The following is a 15,804-nucleotide window of genomic DNA, read 5'->3' as shown; positions in this document are numbered from 1 at the left end:
TGGGGACAAGTAAGAAAAAACCTGCTACCTTAGCTTCGATCTGGCGACTGAACTGGATCCCGCAAATCCTCAACGGTCTTTCATCTCGTCCTCCCATGTTACACGTCGCGCTGCAGGAAATAAGCATTCCGCAGCGTCAAGCGACTCAATCAGCGTTGGCGACACGAGGAGAACCTAGTCTTCCAGAAGGCTTGGGGATTCGGCTTTTTAGTATTTTCATTACTTATACAAACTCCGCTTCAGATGGCCGAAGCTCGACATTGGCCGCATCACGGGGCGTTGTGGAGGGGTCATCTTGATGGGGACCCTGGTTTCAACAGGAACGGGCCGGGATGCTTTGCCTGCCCTTGCTGTTCCGGTCCGAGAACGGATATGAGACGACTCAGACGAGGAAGCAAGAGAGACGAGATCATTGAGAAACTTGGTTGGAGTCATACTTGAGCTCCTTCAATCGGATACTGACCCGTTCTCGCCAACCCAACATCCCCAAGCTCCTCCTCGACAAAACCACGAGATGCGAGATCCAGGCACCATCAACTGTCGCGTGAGATACCGCGCCGTAACAACGTGCTCCACCATGACGGGCCTCACAATTATCCCACTTGCCATTGCGGGCAACACGGTTACCATTGCAGGCAACTCCCAAAACCCATGGGACACCCTCCACAGACGAGACGAAGATGGGTTCCCGTTTTATCCCCATGATGGGGCTCCATCGTTCGACAATCTCGCCTCGCCCCCCGACAACCCGCTGCACCGGACCTCGACGACCACTCGCACTGGTTGACGAGCAACTTGTTTGTCTTTACGTAGTGTCACACAGAGCTTGTTCTGACATGAACCTTTTAGCTTGGTCGTTTCTTTTGGGGCGATAAGATAGTAGATCCGGGGAGATCTTCCCGTGAGAGACTGCATGAACTGACCTTCTCAATTTTTCTGGAGTCTCATGTTTGGGCACTAGCGTCGTCGTCTCTATCATCTCGGGGCATTCTATCCGCGAGGTTTTTTGAACCAGGTCTTGAATAGAACTGTAGGTGCTGACACATAATAGCCGGGAGTTGTCGTTGGTGTTCTCAGACCAGTTTCCTCTTGAGTGCAGTTCTTCCTTGTAACTTGGCAGCCTACACACCATATCCATGTCCTGTCTGATCGAGCGTTGGGAACGGCCCAACCGATCGGGAGACACAAGCCTCCAACGCTCTGGCCAGAACCTCACACCACTGAATAGCAGGAGGAAAGCTGATCGTCTCAGAAGAGGACACGCGATTTACCATGCATCAAGGGGGTCAGCTTAACACTATTGATTTCAATACGAAGGCGACGTTGCGATCGACATGGGATGGCCAACATATTTGCAGCACTGCAACCAAACAATCCTGTTTCACTGCATCTTGCAGAGGGCAACCAGTCTGTGGCCTTGGACGTTATTCCCGGCCGAGCTATTAATCCCGTGACAAGGGAGGGCACACGGACTGGCAACCAAGACTGCATCCACTGCCGGAGAGAAGGGTCAAGTCGTGATGCCCTGGGTAGTCTTGTTGCGGCTATCCGTACGTAGGTATTTGTTGAAGGTGATACTGATGACCTAGAGCTATATTGTTGTAGAGCCGTTGCCAGCTCGATACACCAAGGATGGCACAGTAACAAGAAGCATGTCGCATTCGGTGCTGATCACGTCGCTGTAGGACGCCTCCTCCTCCCTCCCGTCTCTGGCGCATCTTGGCTGGTGGACGTTAGGCGACCTGCATCCGTCAACCGACACAAACGTTCTTGCATGCTGTGCTTCTGCATGCCGCTCAAACAACGGCGAGATGCACTCATCCTGAGACACGACCCAAGAATGAATTCTCAAATCATCCATCGCAAACACTCTGGGCAGTCAGTGTATCATCAGGAGATTGGCATTCGGCTCCACGGCACCGGACGAGCCTCTAGCGGCGTCTTGGACCCGGAGCCTGCACGCAACCAGCGCCAGATTTCAGCTCCTCGTGCTCTGTAGCTACAGGGGGGATGGCCAGAGCCAAGACCTCTGATTCGTCAGACGGGACTTTCTTGATGGCGCTAAACCCGATGCCGTTATAGTCTTTCGTTTTAGGGTAATTGCCGTGCTTGGGAGCTGGCGCCTCAATGACCTCATAGAGTCGGGCCAAGGTGAAGAAATGTCTTGGAGTTGTCTTGGAGGTAGGAGCGACCTTGTTGACACCCCGCTAGGTACCGATTAATTAGTTTCGAGGTCATGATCTTTCTGTTGCCGAGGGAGAGTGTTGCAACTTGGAACTTGCAACCTCCATCGTCGTTCTATCGATTCAATCGACAACTGATGCTTCAGCATTGATTTAATTCACGTCACCATTCTGTATCCGACATCCCTGCGCCGATCATCGTGATACCCTCAGTTCAGCTGTGCGACAGCTTCACCAATTGCGACAGCTTCATCGATAGTCGCCGCCATCATGGGCGAATCCGATAGCTACTACAACCCCAACCAGCCGGCCAACGGTCAATATTCCAGCGCCGGCTACCAACAGCAATACCAACCCCAGCCTCCACCTCCTTCTCATCCCCAATACCAGCAGCAACCGCAGCAACAGCCATACCAACAAGGACCTCCTCAGAATGGAAACGGATACATGCCCGCCCAGGGCTACGATGGAGAAAAGGCGTCATTTGAGGAGCAATTCAAGGTTCCTAAGCCCAAGTACAATGATCTCTGGGCTGGTATTCTCGTATGTTGACCCTCGCCTTCAAACATGCGAGCATCATCTAACTCTATAGCTCATCCTCGTCTTCATCGGTTTCGTAGTCGTCTCGGGCCTTACTCTTCAAGGATACGCCGCTAACCGCGGAAACGCTGGCTCTGGCATCTACGGCAACCGCAATGACTTTTCTCTGAACACGAGCACCATCATTCTGTTCATGTTTGTCCTCGCCGTCGCCTTTGTCCTCTCGTACGCGTACATCTGGCTAGCGCGAGTCTTTCCGAAGCAGTTTATCTGGGTCACGGGAATTCTCAATGTCTGCTGGGCAATTGGAACCGCCATATTCTACCTCTGGCGCAAGTACTGGTCTGCTGGCATCGTCTTTCTCATTTTTGGTCTGTTTATGGCCTTTTGCTTCTGGACATGGATCTCGCGCATTCCATTCTCGGCCCTTATGCTTAGGACGACCATCGATGTGAGCAAAAAGTACGGCCATGTCTACCTCACCAGCCTTATCGGAGGCCTGATTGCAACTGCTTTCGCCGCCTGGTACTCGATTACTCTCGTCGCTATTTACGTCAAATATCAACCCGCCGACGACAACCCGTCATGCAGTGATGGAGGTTGTAGCCAGGGCAAGGTTATCGGCCTCCTTGTCTTTGTCACCTTTGCCATGTACTGGTTCTCGGAATGGCTCAAGAACACGATCCACACAACCATTGCTGGTGTTTACGGATCTTGGTACTTTTGCCCTCACAACTTCCCCAAGGATGCCACACGCGCTTCTGCCAAGCGAGCCTTGACGTACAGCTTTGGATCCATTAGTCTGGGCAGCTTGTTGGTTGCTATTGTTCAGTTCCTTCGTCAGCTCTGCAATGCTGCACGAAACCAGGAGGCAGCCGATGGAAGCTTCCTCGGGTATGCCCTGTTCTGCTGCATCAGCTGCTTCCTGGGACTGTTGGAGTGGGCCGTCGAGTTCCTCAACCGATATGCCTTTTGTCACATTGCCTTGTATGGCAAGCCCTATTTTGCGGCTGCCAAGGATACCTGGAAGATGATCAAGGACCGTGGAATTGATGCTCTGATCAATGTGAGTTTGCTATGTATTAGTCCCTGTCTTTGAACCATTGCTAACCTGTGCAGGACTGTCTCATCGGTCCCGTCCTCTCGTTCGGCGCCCTGTTCATTGCCTACGCCTGCACCCTTCTCGCGTACCTCTTCCTCTACTTTACCGATCCTGCCTACAACCGCGACGGTGCCTATACTCCGGTGGTGATGGTCTTTTCGTTCCTCATCGGCTTCCAGATCGCAAACATCTTTACCACACCCATTTCGAGTGGTGTCGATACCATCTTTGTTGCTGCTGGCTGGGATCCCCAGGTCATGTGGCGCGATCACCCCGAGCTGTATCAGGAGATGTGCCGAGTGTACCCCAAGGTTCAGCAGGTGATTCGTGATCGCTAAGCTTGGTAATGTGGAATAATAAAGGTCTGGTTTTAAATGATACAACAAAAGTGCTGGTGGAGGACCGTTTCTTGGCTTGGGGGGATGTTTTTGTATGCTGAAGCGGCGACGATTGGTCGTGGAGATAATACTCAAATAATTAGCAGACTCTACAAGAGTTCTACTTGTGCTGGCTCGGCCCTCCTTCTGGATCCTCCACACACATCCTCCATCTGTCCGTGTCTAGTTCGGCGCCGGAATAGCAGTGACGTGAATAGGCCTCTCCCTCGACCCGAGGTAATCGATGTACGCCGGAAGAGCTACCTTGACAGGCGTCTCCTGGTTGCCTTTCAGGACGATGCCGTGGTTTGGATTCGTCATGCGCTTGAACTCTGCAAGGACGAGGGCGAGGATGACAACGAGGCCGGTTAGGAGGACGACTGTGAGGGATTGGAGGATGCGGTCAAAGCGAGAAGGAGATGACATTTTGATGGAGGTAGGAGGATAGTTGGTCACAGTTGAAGATAGAGACGACCCAGAGTTGAAGTTGATGGAACTGAACTTGATCAATAGTGGAGGTAGATCAAAAGCCGAAAACCTGGATCGAGCAAGCAACTCTTGATAAAGAGCAAGCAAACAAGGAACAACCCCCTCCTCCCTTACCATTAACCATGTTAGTCCAGACAAGCTAGCCCAAGCCCAACCGACAAGGGTATGCCTCACGATGTGTTCAGCTGCACGTCTAGCACCCAATGAGACCGAGGGAGGCTTGATTATGCTTAACAAGACAAGTGTGGAAGCACGGGCTATTCATAGATGGAGAGAAGATGGGTTCTTTTCAGAGGTCCAGATCCAGGCAACTAAAAATAAAAGGATGGTGGTATTTACAACAACAGCAAGAAGCAAATAACAAATAACAATCAAGAAACCAGTACCCTTCCTTGCGGTAGCCTCAAACGCCAGTATCCCCAACACCATCACATTCCCAAACAAGTTAGTTAGCAAGTTGCCCAGTAACTGATGCAATGCAAACAAGATGAGGTCTACTCATCGTCTTGGCTCTGCGGTCGCCCGTAGAAGCCTCTCTCGCGCTGCTTCGACAACACTCTTTCGTAGCGCAGGTCCTTGTACATCCTCGCCGTCGTCATCAGTGCCGTCATCCTTGATCGGCACAACTGCCCATCTCCTGGCTGAGCCTTGCATGCCTGCCCAGAGATCGGTGGGCAAAAACTCCCCGACATCCTGTCTAAACGTCTCGCGAGATGCGCCGTCCTCCTTGAGCAGCTTGTCGACGTTGTCCTGGGCCTTGCGCCAGATGCTCCTGACCCGGTCGTCGACGGCGTGTCGGCGCTCAACCTCGAGGATCAAACTGTCGTAGGCGCTGGCATAGCGCTCGTAAAAGTCCTTGAGTTGGTGCATCTCCTCAAGCTTGGCATAGACGCCTTCCTTTTCCATTTCCCACCTTGTTCTAAAGTCTCCCTCGGCCGCAAGATAGTCGGCGAGTCGATCGCCAATGTCGCCGAGCATAGCGTATGCATCCAGCATACTTGTATACGCTTTGGTCGACTTTTCGTGCTGTTCCTGCAACACAGCGTAGCCTTGCTCCATAGCCGCGAGGCGTTCTTGGATCTCTTGGACCACATCTTCCACCTCTCCGGCGTCTTGGATAACGACCTTGAGCATCTCTGCGCGATCCTTGGAGGTCTTGGGCTCGAGATCAGAGACGTTGGACTCTTGCTCCGCAATAACTCCTGAGATAGAGACGCCGTCACTTCCTTGGGATTGTGTAGCCTCGGCAGCCCTTCTACGGGCGAGAGCAACACCACCCTCTGTAGTTCGGATCGCGGTGACGCACATGTCAAAGTGATGAGTCAATGACACCAGCAGCTGTGCCATGTTGGCTGAATGATCAACCAATATTTCAAGGAGTTCGCCCGTGGACGGATTCGTGTCGCTGGCGTCGCGTGACAGGCTCGGAGCATCGACGATGATCTTTTTGAGGCTGCGAATGTCGGTATCGAAACGGAGCAAGTCTCCGTCAAACGACTGCTGAATTGCCTGCGCCAAGTTAGCATTGCGATGCGACAACAACTTGTGATGACTTTGCCTACCTGTAGCTCTTGGATGCTCTTCTTCATCGTTTCGCGCATGCCATGCACGCCGCCTTCGTCGATGAAGTCGAGCAAAGTCCGTCTCTCCTCACCTTTCGGCCGAAAGACGCTTTCGACGCTGGTACTCTGGAGCATCTCCATGGTGTGCCCGAGCTCTCCGTCAGCCAAGTCCATCGACTTGACCAACTTCTTAAAGTCCTTTTTCCCCCAGTCATATGTGCCCTGCAGGCTCCTTCGGACCCGCACGAGGATGGCAGCCTGGTCTAGTATCGACGTCCGCAGGAAGCCGGCCTGCGCCGCTAGGATGGCGACGTCTTCGTGCGACTGCCGGGCCGCGGTAGCGATCTCGTTGGCGCGTAGTACAAGAGTCATGGAGGAGAGGGAGCGCTTAGCGACGAGCAGGTGATTGACGAGGGTGTCGATAGAGATGGACGGCATGTTGGGGTCGGCATTGTCGTCGTGTGTGAAAGATCGCGAGCGGGAATTCGAACCGCGCGAGTGAGAGTTTGAATGAGGATGTGAGTGTCTGGATGAGGCTCCAGAAGAGCCGTGGCTGCGTCGCAGCGAAGCTGATGAGGAAGCCATGATTGCGGACGGAGTCGAACAGATGTGAATGGACTTGTGGGGGAGGAGGGTATCAAAGAGGAGATAAATGTCGGGAGATGATCCCGTGACTACATGATGGGGGAAAAGTTAAAGACGGACACGAAGAGAAGCGACAAAAAGATAAGGTTGATAAAATGAAGAAGTATGTGAATGATGATGGGAGAGAGAGGAAGATGGGAGCTTGATGGGCAATGACGGAACCACTGATAAGCTTCCGTTATCGCAGGCGATGCGATGAGTGAGAGGCAGGTGCATGTCGCAGCAGCACCTGCCTAGGCAGCTGACGCAGTCTCAGACCAGTCACACCCGGGACCCTGGTGATAGCGCGGATTATGGGGACCTTGACTTGCCCTTTAGCGGCTTAGCGGCTGCCTCTCAGTGAGTCTAGGCGGTCCTGGGCGCTGATGTTTGGCGGTGTTTCAGCCTGGGCTGTTTGCAATTGGAATTTGAGGACTGGACGCACGTGGAATGGCGCCTCCATCCCGTCATCTGAATCGTGTCTGTCGCAACAGTCTCACTTTGGTCATCACTGTCTACAGTGTTGTACGGATGGCTCAATTACCACTTACGGATGACTCAATTGTCATTGTATAATCTTCATTAATCAATTCATTCTTTACTATCGTTGCTTCGTTCCGAAGAGAATCCCTTCCAGGGGCCTATCCATCCTCGCTCCTCATCCATCCAAAATACAAATAAACCAAGAGCAAACCAAGAGCAAAACAAGCTAGCAGAAAAGCACCCCCAATCCCGTGTACTCTTGGGGTCTGGTATATCGGTCTTCTCTAAATCTTCTCTAGTCGCTCTCTTCGAAATGCAGTCTTGTCAACTTCTCGTCCTCAAGGCCGATGCTCCAGCCGACGGTCAAACTCGTACGGCGTGGGCGCCGGAGAGTTCATCCGAGTTGTATCGGCCGAGTCAATGTGAAAGTAACTCTTGATAGTAGAGTTCCTCTCTCCCGTGGTCGTGACTTCTTCAATCACTCCACCATCCTTGCGGACTACCGGAGGATAGAGCTTGCCATCCTCGGCCTTGTCCTTGGGAGCGTCCTTGTCATCCCCAGCTCGGACGCCACCGGCGTTGGACTGGGCATTGTCAAGATCTGCCGCTCCCTTCTCACCCATGCCTCCTTCTAGAAGCTCTCCGCCCTCCATAACGGTGCGGAGCTCTAGACCCTCGTCCTTGGAGTAGACCCGGATGCCAACAACGCAGATGGCGTTCCATGGATCAGGCATGCGCTCTTCCTCCGAGTCGTAGTCATCCACATGCACCGCCTGGTTCGACTGTGTGAGTCGCGGCTTGCGGGTCATGTCATCGCTGCTGTAGAGGGCCTCCCAGTCCTCAACGGGAGAGTCTGAAGACTCGCCTGCAGAATCATAGGCAGGCCGAAGCCGGACGGGCAGGGGCTCTTCCTCTTCAACAGGAGCTGGTGGAGGACCACTGACGGGAGGCACCTCTTGCTTCTCCTCGACGATCACAGTTGTGGAATCAATCGTCTTGGGAGTGAATTGAGGTGATCCAGTCGAGACCGACATGACAGCATCGTCAGGGACCTGAGTCTCCTTCTTGTCAGAATCCTTCGAGTCCTGCTCGGAGGAATCCTTGCCGTCCTTGTCAATCACCACAGGCTCGTCCTTGTCGTCAGACTTCTCTTCGGACTTCTCTTCGGATTTCTCCTCAGAGTTGTCCTCAGGCTTGCCTTCGGTAGACTTGTTGTCAGCCTCCTTGTCGCCGACAGACCTTTCCTCAGTCTTCTCCTCGGACTTGTCCTCAGACTTGCCCTCAGCAGACTCCTTAGGCTTGTCATCCGAGGACTCATCGTCGGCTTCCTCAGCCTTCTTCTCAGCTTCGGCCTTCTTCAGGGCCTCAGCTTTGGCAAGCCTCTCCTGCTTCAGCGCCTCCCTCTCGGCCTTGACTCTGGCGTTGAATTCCTCGTCAAGACGGCACTGCTCAGCCTCCCACTCGGCACGTCGACGCGCTCTCTTGTCCGTGTTCTTGCTTGACTGCTTCTTGGTGACGTCGCGGTTCACGTGGCGCTTCTCCCACATGCGGCGACGCTCCTTTTGTCGACATCCAGAAGCCTTCTCTTGATCCTTCTTCTGGCGAAGCTTGGTGACCTTGTCCATGTGGTCCCAAGCCTTGCTGTGGGCTAGATCGTAAGCGTAGCCGACCTGGGCAAGCTTCTCATTCTCAACCCTGTCGAGGCACTCGCGCTTCACGACGTCCTCGACAGAGGTGGCACTTGAGTCTCGCTCGCCTGTCACCTTGAGATACACAACGTAGTTGCCTGCAGGCAGGTCTGGAAGTTCCACAGACACCGACCGATCCATGAGATAGTTGCCGTGAGAGCGGACGATGTAGTCCTCGGCATTGGGGCTATCCTCATAGTGAAGTCGGAAATGTAGGCGGAATGAGTATTGGCCGTGGAGACCCTTGAAGTATCGTCCATCAAGCTGAGACAACACCAGGCAAAGGGGTGAGTCCTTGGTCAACTTGATCTGGAACTTCTCATGGTACTCTGCCTTCCATGGCACATCGACCCCGATCCAGCGCTGGCAGCATCGCCAGTCGCGGTCCCGGAAAAGTCGCGTACGATCAAAGTGGGAGTACTTGCGAATGAGGTCTTCGTATGAGATCCAGAAGACAGAGTCGCTGCCGAACTTGTGGCCGAGCTCCTCCTGGACCTCGGTGGTCCACTCCTTGGAACCATCACTCCAGGGCCCTTCCCAGATACCCTTGCGGACCTTGCCCCAAGGGTTTCGAAGCTTGACCAAGCGCTGACCAGACTTGAGTGTCCGAGCGTCCATGACAACGTAGGCATGTCCCTCTGAGATGCCGTTGCGCTCACCGTAGCCGTGCTCCAGCAGGCCGGTCGAGGCGCCAAAGAGGAACTCGTCATTGACTCTGGACATCTCCTTGTCCCAGAATTCGTCAATGTCGAGGATGTCAGACGTCAAGAGTTCAGTGGTGACGCCACCCGAGAGATCTTCCAGACCCTCGCCGATCCAGCCGCCAGACAAGGACGCATAGTCGCCATGCGCCTTGGCATAGGCCTTCTCTACCAGTGGGACCCAAGTCTCGTTCTGATCCTTGCACTGGGCAAAGAAGAGAGCCTTAGAGCCAGTCTGGTAAGTTTTTCGGTATACGTTCTCGACATCCTCACGGTCAATCTGCTGCAGGAGATCTCGCTGCATGCTGGGAGAGTCCCAGCATGGCGACTTGAGATAGAGCTTGTCGTCAATGATGGAGTAGATCCACTCTCCGTCTCTGTAAAAGACGAAGCCGTAGATTCCAATCTTAGTGTCATAGGCGACGCAGATGCGCTTGAGTCCATCTGGAACATTGGAGAGGGCCGTCAGACCCGCCATGATCCAGCAGTCACCCAGACTTCCTTGCTTGACGTCACCGCCATTCACATCCTTCATGAAGGTGGGCTTCTCGAAAATCTCGTGAACTCGCTTGACAGCCTTGGGGACAGAGGCCTTGGAGCTGAGAAGTGTCGTTCTGTTGAGTTCAAACTTTTGTACGCCGAGAGTATTGAGACAATAGCCCTTCTCGTACTTGAGATCCCAATCCTAGCCAATCAGTCAGCGTCGCATTCTACAACATGTCGTCCGAACAAACTTACCAAGTCCCAACCAGGATCCCGATATCGCATATTTACGCGCTTGCATTCTTTAATGATTTTTTCGACCTTTCGTCGACATTCTTCCGCAGCGCGCTCGTATCCCGCCGAGAGCAGCTCATTGGATTGGTAGGTGGCGGGAGGGAGGACGGGATCGAATGGGAGGACGGCGAGGGCCCTTTGGAACCTGCGCTTGGAGAATTTCTTCCAGATTCGATTGATAGACTTTTGGGGCGGCAGCTTCTTCTTCTTCTTTTTCTTTTGGTCGTTGGAATTGGCTGTGGTCGCGGGAGGCACGCGAGGCCGACGAGGGTCGTCCGACTCTTCTGATGAACTGTAGCCGTGCATGTTTCTGGCTGATGTTGTCTTGGTCCGATAGCGGATAGTGGAGAGTGCCGAGATTGGTCGTAGTCTCAAAGCACGCTCAGGGAGTTGGGAGAGAGGGGTGGGAGTTAAGCAAAGCGAGAATAAATAGACAAAGTGCAATGCAAGTTCGGTGATTCAGTAAAAAGAATGAGAGTGAGAGACTGTAGTAGGAACAGGACAATGACAAGGAATAACGTATATGCCGTAACTTTGGGAGGAATCAGAGGAGGAAGGGAAGAGGGTGAGTCGAGAGGAAACAAGAGCATATATACGGAGACCAAAGGGTACTTGACCGGCCCGCCGCCCAGGGTCCGACACCGTGAGGATAAGACAGACCTACTGCCTCGTTAGTTCTGCAGCTACACCGACATTGGACTTGAGAGGCTACAGCAAGCTTCGTCTCTTCCCTCTGGTGCAGGCAAAGCCATCAATGGATGTCTCGAATCGCACCATTGACGCACGGCGCACTTGGCGGACCGGCTGGGTCTGCCGTGTGGGATGGCGGAGAACGGCAAGGAGGTCAGCAAGGGTCCTCTTTGGCGACAAGCTAACACAGAGTCCCCCGGAACTGGAATTGTAACCGGTACCCCGAGCGGCATGGTACAAGGTTCCACACGGGGATAACGAGCTGTTGAATGGTTGACGGGCTGATGCTGGAACCCCAGCAATTTGGACTTTGAGGCGAGAACTCGTTCGTTCGTCTGACGACTCCTTCTATCCGTCCTTGATATTATCTCTTCACTTTTGGACCACCGAGCACAGCGTATGTCTTCCCTTGTTCAAGTGTGCTCGGCCGTGTGAAAAACGGGCTGCAGTGGCATGACGATCAAAGCGAGACCTTTGCGGGAGGCTGAGCTGACAGATTTCTTCGGGGGCGGAAAGCCCGAGGTTTAGTGGGGGCTGAAAGCCGTGGTTTTCAACCGTGACGCTTCTAGTGAACACATGGCGACGGCTCAGGGCAGATCAGAGGCATGAAATGCCTTCTCCGACCCTTTTTCTTGAGAAATGTTCCATTCTTCGCCATCCGCCATCCCAATTGCCCACCGTCCCCCGCGGTTCCGATTCGCTCGGCCGGCCACGCCAGACTCCTGAGTCGTTGGGGGGTTGTGGGTCCCGTTTTAGGGGTCTTAAGGGTCCTGAGCTAGTCACTAGGACGGCGTGGATGGGCACACAGATGTCTCTTTCAAATGGACTTTGGCGAGGCAAACAGTGCGGGGACGCGCCTCAGTCCAGGCCGATGTTCCAAGGCTGCATGCCCTCCTGTGGGCCGCATGGAGATGCCTGCAAATGTGGACAAGGATGACCTGTCGCCGACAGCTTCTAGGCGGCAGGCTGGGGATGAGAACGAGTGGTCAAGGAGCTTTCTTGGACCAAGGCGGCTGATGTGATCGTGCGTGAGACAGCAGGGCTCTGTAGCAGCTCTTGTACGGCTATACCGTCACATTCATGCGAGAAAAGGTACAGGAGAGAAAAAGAGACTGTGGCCAGCACTGTCCGGTACCTTGTCCAGACCGCGATAAGCAATTGCCCTATGAGCGCTTCGAGATTAGTCGATCACAGAGGATGTGCAAGGGTGGCGACGCTTCCGAGAACGGCGGGGCCTGCTGGGGTGAGCATCTGACTCTCTCAACCCTCCCTCAGCCTCAAGCTGGACCTTCTAGCGACCTGCAATCCGCAAATCCTCACACGACTCGAGTGAGCGTGAGTGACCCATTGGTGGACGGGCCCGTAGCTGGGCCAGTGGATGAAAAGAGAGACCGCCCCCGCATTGTGGTTGAAGACGACAAGACGCTATCGTCAGCCTGGATGCCTTGGTGCCTGTGGTCTCCATCAGCAGATTAGACCAGGCCCCAGCACAGAGCCTCAACGCGTGCGTCCGAGTGCGTGGCCAAGGCTGAGCCCTCTAGGCAGTCCAGGCTCCGACATGCAAATCGGACTTCGGTTCTAGAAGTGGTACTTTGAAAATGAGTCGGCGGCGGACGGAAGGAGTCAATTGGGGGGAAAGTAGACAAAGTCTGATCCGATCGGCGTGTCTAGCGGCGCCCGACCCAAGTGGCTGTCGCCCCAAAGTGCCAATGGAAGAACAAAGCCGTTGTTCGGCGTGTGTTCCATGAGGCTGACTCAACCGTCCTCGAGTTCGTGGCTTTGGAACTGACATTCTCGACGGGTGTTGCAATGAGGGATATGTTGCAGTTTCAACGAAGTTCTGTTCACGTCATGGTCCACCCACCCGATGCTGAGAGCCTGACTGCCTCTGCCTCTGCGTGCATGCAACGCTGATACGAGTTGTTCGCGAACCAACCCAGAGTCGATATTTGCTGATTGGTGCCACCTGGTCAAGAGGCGGCTCAAAAACAAGAGATGTCGACTCGAGTGATATTTTGTGAGCATTGTTCACGGTTTCGTCCTCCTGCAGTGCTTATGCGGCCTCTCCATGGAGTGCCATGATCGTCATTGGTTGTTGCAGTGACGGCCAAGTGCATTGTGCAGCATCGTGCAAGCCGACCAGAGGATGCGGCTTTTGTAGGGCTTAACAATGGCCGACGCGTTCGCGGGGACTCGTCACGGCTCGATTGGGTGCAGGCAGTCACATGTCATCTCAATGGGTACAGGCTGATTTCTCTTCTCACACTCACTGTATTCGTTGAACTGGTTGATAGTGGCTTGCATTGCAGGTATCCAACTCTTGTTGCCCCCTCAGTTGGCGCCAATGCAGAGCAACCCCCGCGTTCAGAGTTGCACAGTGACAGCTCAGTTGTCCCAAGAGATGACAAGGTGTATGTGATTCAGCGCACAAACTGGCCAGCGCCTAGCCGCGTCTATAGCGGATGTTGTGAGACGGGTATCGATCGGTTATCCGCACATGTGTGATGCAACGATGTCGAGGAGCTGATGAGCGACGGGTGATCTGGGAGCAGAGTCGAGTACAGGGGGGCATATGGAGTAGCTGGCTAGCTTGCGCCGTTGGACTCGATTGCTTTTGGTATATGCATCGTGGGTACTTGACGGCTGAGAAAGGATAAGGTGGTTGAAGATTGAAGGTGAATGGAGGTGAAGCAAGCACGTGCAGCATGGCAGCTGGTGAGATGGGAAGGTGAGGTTGGGGCTGGGGCACCCGGTGTCGGCCAGAGCCAGAGCGAGCATCGACTCCATATGCACCTAGACTTCATTGCTATTAAGGCCGCCGTGACATATTCTGGTTTGTTTCAAGGAAAATCATATTATTTTAATCAACTGGAATATGAGATGCATCTCTTTCTTTCTATTGTCGCTGTGCTATAACCCCGAGTTCTGCACCAAGGGCAGAGGCGAACGGGCATCCATTTGGGCACGTCCGCCGCCAACACCTGCGATGCACCTCTTTGACCCTAAGGATATCCTAAGCTTAGGGTTCACATCTTTGGCAGAGCAACCCTAAGCGAGCCTAAACCTGAGCTTCCACCGGATTCCGTGCTCTGCTGTGTATCTCTCTCCCTCACCATCTCCAAACATCTCCCCCATTTCTCCCCTTCCTCTTCTCCCACCTCTTGGCACATCCCGACCATCCCTAAAGCTTCTTGCAAAGGGTATATCCAAAGGAGCTGATCGGGCGAGAGCCCTCATGATCCAGGTATGTTGTTGCATCTCTTGATATCCCCAGAAGCCATTTCCCGCCTGTCTGCCACAGCTAGTCTTTGCAGCTAACCATCGCCTCAGCACACGCCGCCTTGTTCCATTTCTGTGGAATGTGATTCTTTCACCTCGCGTCCCTGATGGCTCACGGGGCACCGAGTCTAGCAAAGGCGATGATGTGCCTCCTACGCCCGTGACCTCAACAAGGTCGAGAAGCGTCCTTTCTCTATACCTACTCTTGGCCTGTCGAAGTGAATATGCACATGGGGTATAAAGCCTGTGGGTTGCGAGCCCAGAAAGTACGATTTTATGTACTTGAGAATTGCCTTCGGCAAGTACGATTTCATGTACTTGGGAGGTGTTTTTTTTTTTTCCCCATTTCGCCAATGATTGCAAGTAAGGTACTATGCTCCTGTTTGGTGGATATCACTAGGTACAGAGAACTGACATCTGTCTCTTCTAGCATTCCCGGCAGTGGCAGAGCATGCCATTTACTTGCGAGTCGGCTTTGGAAAGTACGACTTCATGTACTTGCGCATTGATTTCGCCAACGATTGCAAGTGAGTTCTTCCTGTTTTGTGGACATGACCTGTTATGGAGAACTGATCTGTGTATCTTTTAGCGTTGGAGGTGGTGGCTTCAAAGGCATCATGAACTTGCGAGCCGACTTCGCGAACGATTGCAAGTAAGTTATTCCTGGTTTATAGATTGACTAGCTCTAGAGAACTAACCTATGTCTTGTAGCGTTGGAGGCGGTGGCTGCTTGAACGAGAAGACGACTGTCTATTCGCTCAGTTATTCCATCAAGAGCCGGGCTTCAACTATAACAAGGTACGCGAACGAGATCAACACTTTAGCAAGATTATGCCTGAGGCGCGATAAAGAAGATCGCACGCAGGTTGGAGAGGAAGAGGGTGGGATGTCACGCAGCGTGGAATATTCGAGTGGACTGGTGGCATACTTATGAGGAATGCCCAAAGACTGCCATTCTGCGTCTTCGAATATATGACTTGTTCTCATCATTCTGCCAGGCTTTTTACCCTCGTGGCTCTGGAGCACATGCGAGGCGTTTGGAGAGGGTGGAGAGAAAAGCCAGGAGCTCGCCGAGGCGGAAGCAGAGATTGCCATGCAGTTGAAACCGCTTGCCGGTAGTCTATGATGATGATAGGATGAAGGGAGGCCAGGCGTCAACGAGAGAGACGCGGGACACGGCTGGGGAAGGGAAGGGCTAGCCTCCCAGAGATACGAAATGGTACTCGTCCAGAATGTGGCGCATGTAAGAGTTGAGTATCCCTTATGGCTCGAGCTATTGAATGGTGACTGGATTCCTTGATCCTTGTAT

At 53.4% G+C, this 15,804-nt stretch overlaps 6 protein-coding genes across 6 annotated transcripts; 3 read left to right on the top strand and 3 right to left on the bottom strand.

Moving 5' to 3' along the window:
• Positions 1–1,339: 1,339 nt before the first annotated feature.
• Positions 1,340–1,999, top strand: MRS44_003599 (uncharacterized protein; the record flags this gene model as incomplete). Its single annotated transcript, XM_065623256.1, has 2 exons — positions 1,340–1,554; positions 1,606–1,999. The coding sequence occupies 2 exons, from the start codon at positions 1,340–1,342 to the stop codon at positions 1,997–1,999; spliced, it is 609 nt and encodes a 202-aa protein (XP_065479328.1).
• A 454-nt stretch (positions 2,000–2,453) lies between these two features.
• MRS44_003598 (uncharacterized protein) lies at positions 2,454–4,163 on the top strand (the record flags this gene model as incomplete). The annotated part of the gene is made up of 3 exons (XM_046268516.2): positions 2,454–2,726; positions 2,776–3,789; positions 3,843–4,163. 3 exons carry the CDS (start codon positions 2,454–2,456, stop codon positions 4,161–4,163), a joined length of 1,608 nt encoding a protein of 535 aa, XP_046137721.2.
• A 222-nt stretch (positions 4,164–4,385) lies between these two features.
• On the bottom strand, positions 4,386–4,628 carry MRS44_003597 (uncharacterized protein; the record flags this gene model as incomplete). The annotated part of the gene is made up of 1 exon (XM_046280843.2): positions 4,386–4,628. One exon carries the CDS (start codon positions 4,626–4,628, stop codon positions 4,386–4,388), a length of 243 nt encoding a protein of 80 aa, XP_046137720.2.
• Positions 4,629–5,189: 561 nt separating this feature from the next.
• On the bottom strand, positions 5,190–6,838 carry MRS44_003596 (uncharacterized protein; the record flags this gene model as incomplete). The annotated part of the gene is made up of 2 exons (XM_046280842.2): positions 5,190–6,200; positions 6,254–6,838. The coding sequence occupies 2 exons, from the start codon at positions 6,836–6,838 to the stop codon at positions 5,190–5,192; spliced, it is 1,596 nt and encodes a 531-aa protein (XP_046137719.2).
• An 860-nt stretch (positions 6,839–7,698) lies between these two features.
• Positions 7,699–10,832, bottom strand: MRS44_003595 (uncharacterized protein; the record flags this gene model as incomplete). Its single annotated transcript, XM_046268515.2, has 2 exons — positions 7,699–10,434; positions 10,488–10,832. The coding sequence occupies 2 exons, from the start codon at positions 10,830–10,832 to the stop codon at positions 7,699–7,701; spliced, it is 3,081 nt and encodes a 1,026-aa protein (XP_046137718.2).
• Positions 10,833–14,848: 4,016 nt separating this feature from the next.
• On the top strand, positions 14,849–15,429 carry MRS44_003594 (uncharacterized protein; the record flags this gene model as incomplete). The annotated part of the gene is made up of 4 exons (XM_046275416.2): positions 14,849–14,858; positions 14,926–15,022; positions 15,085–15,147; positions 15,207–15,429. The coding sequence occupies 4 exons, from the start codon at positions 14,849–14,851 to the stop codon at positions 15,427–15,429; spliced, it is 393 nt and encodes a 130-aa protein (XP_046137717.2).
• Positions 15,430–15,804: the final 375 nt, after the last annotated feature.

Source organism: Fusarium solani (genome assembly GCF_023522795.1).
Source record: "Fusarium solani strain SB1 chromosome Unknown bctg00000001, whole genome shotgun sequence".
In the NCBI taxonomy this organism is placed as follows: Eukaryota; Fungi; Ascomycota; class Sordariomycetes; order Hypocreales; family Nectriaceae; genus Fusarium; species Fusarium solani.
The sequence above is the reverse complement of the archived record's forward strand: the minus strand, read 5'-3'. Positions and strand labels throughout refer to the sequence as shown.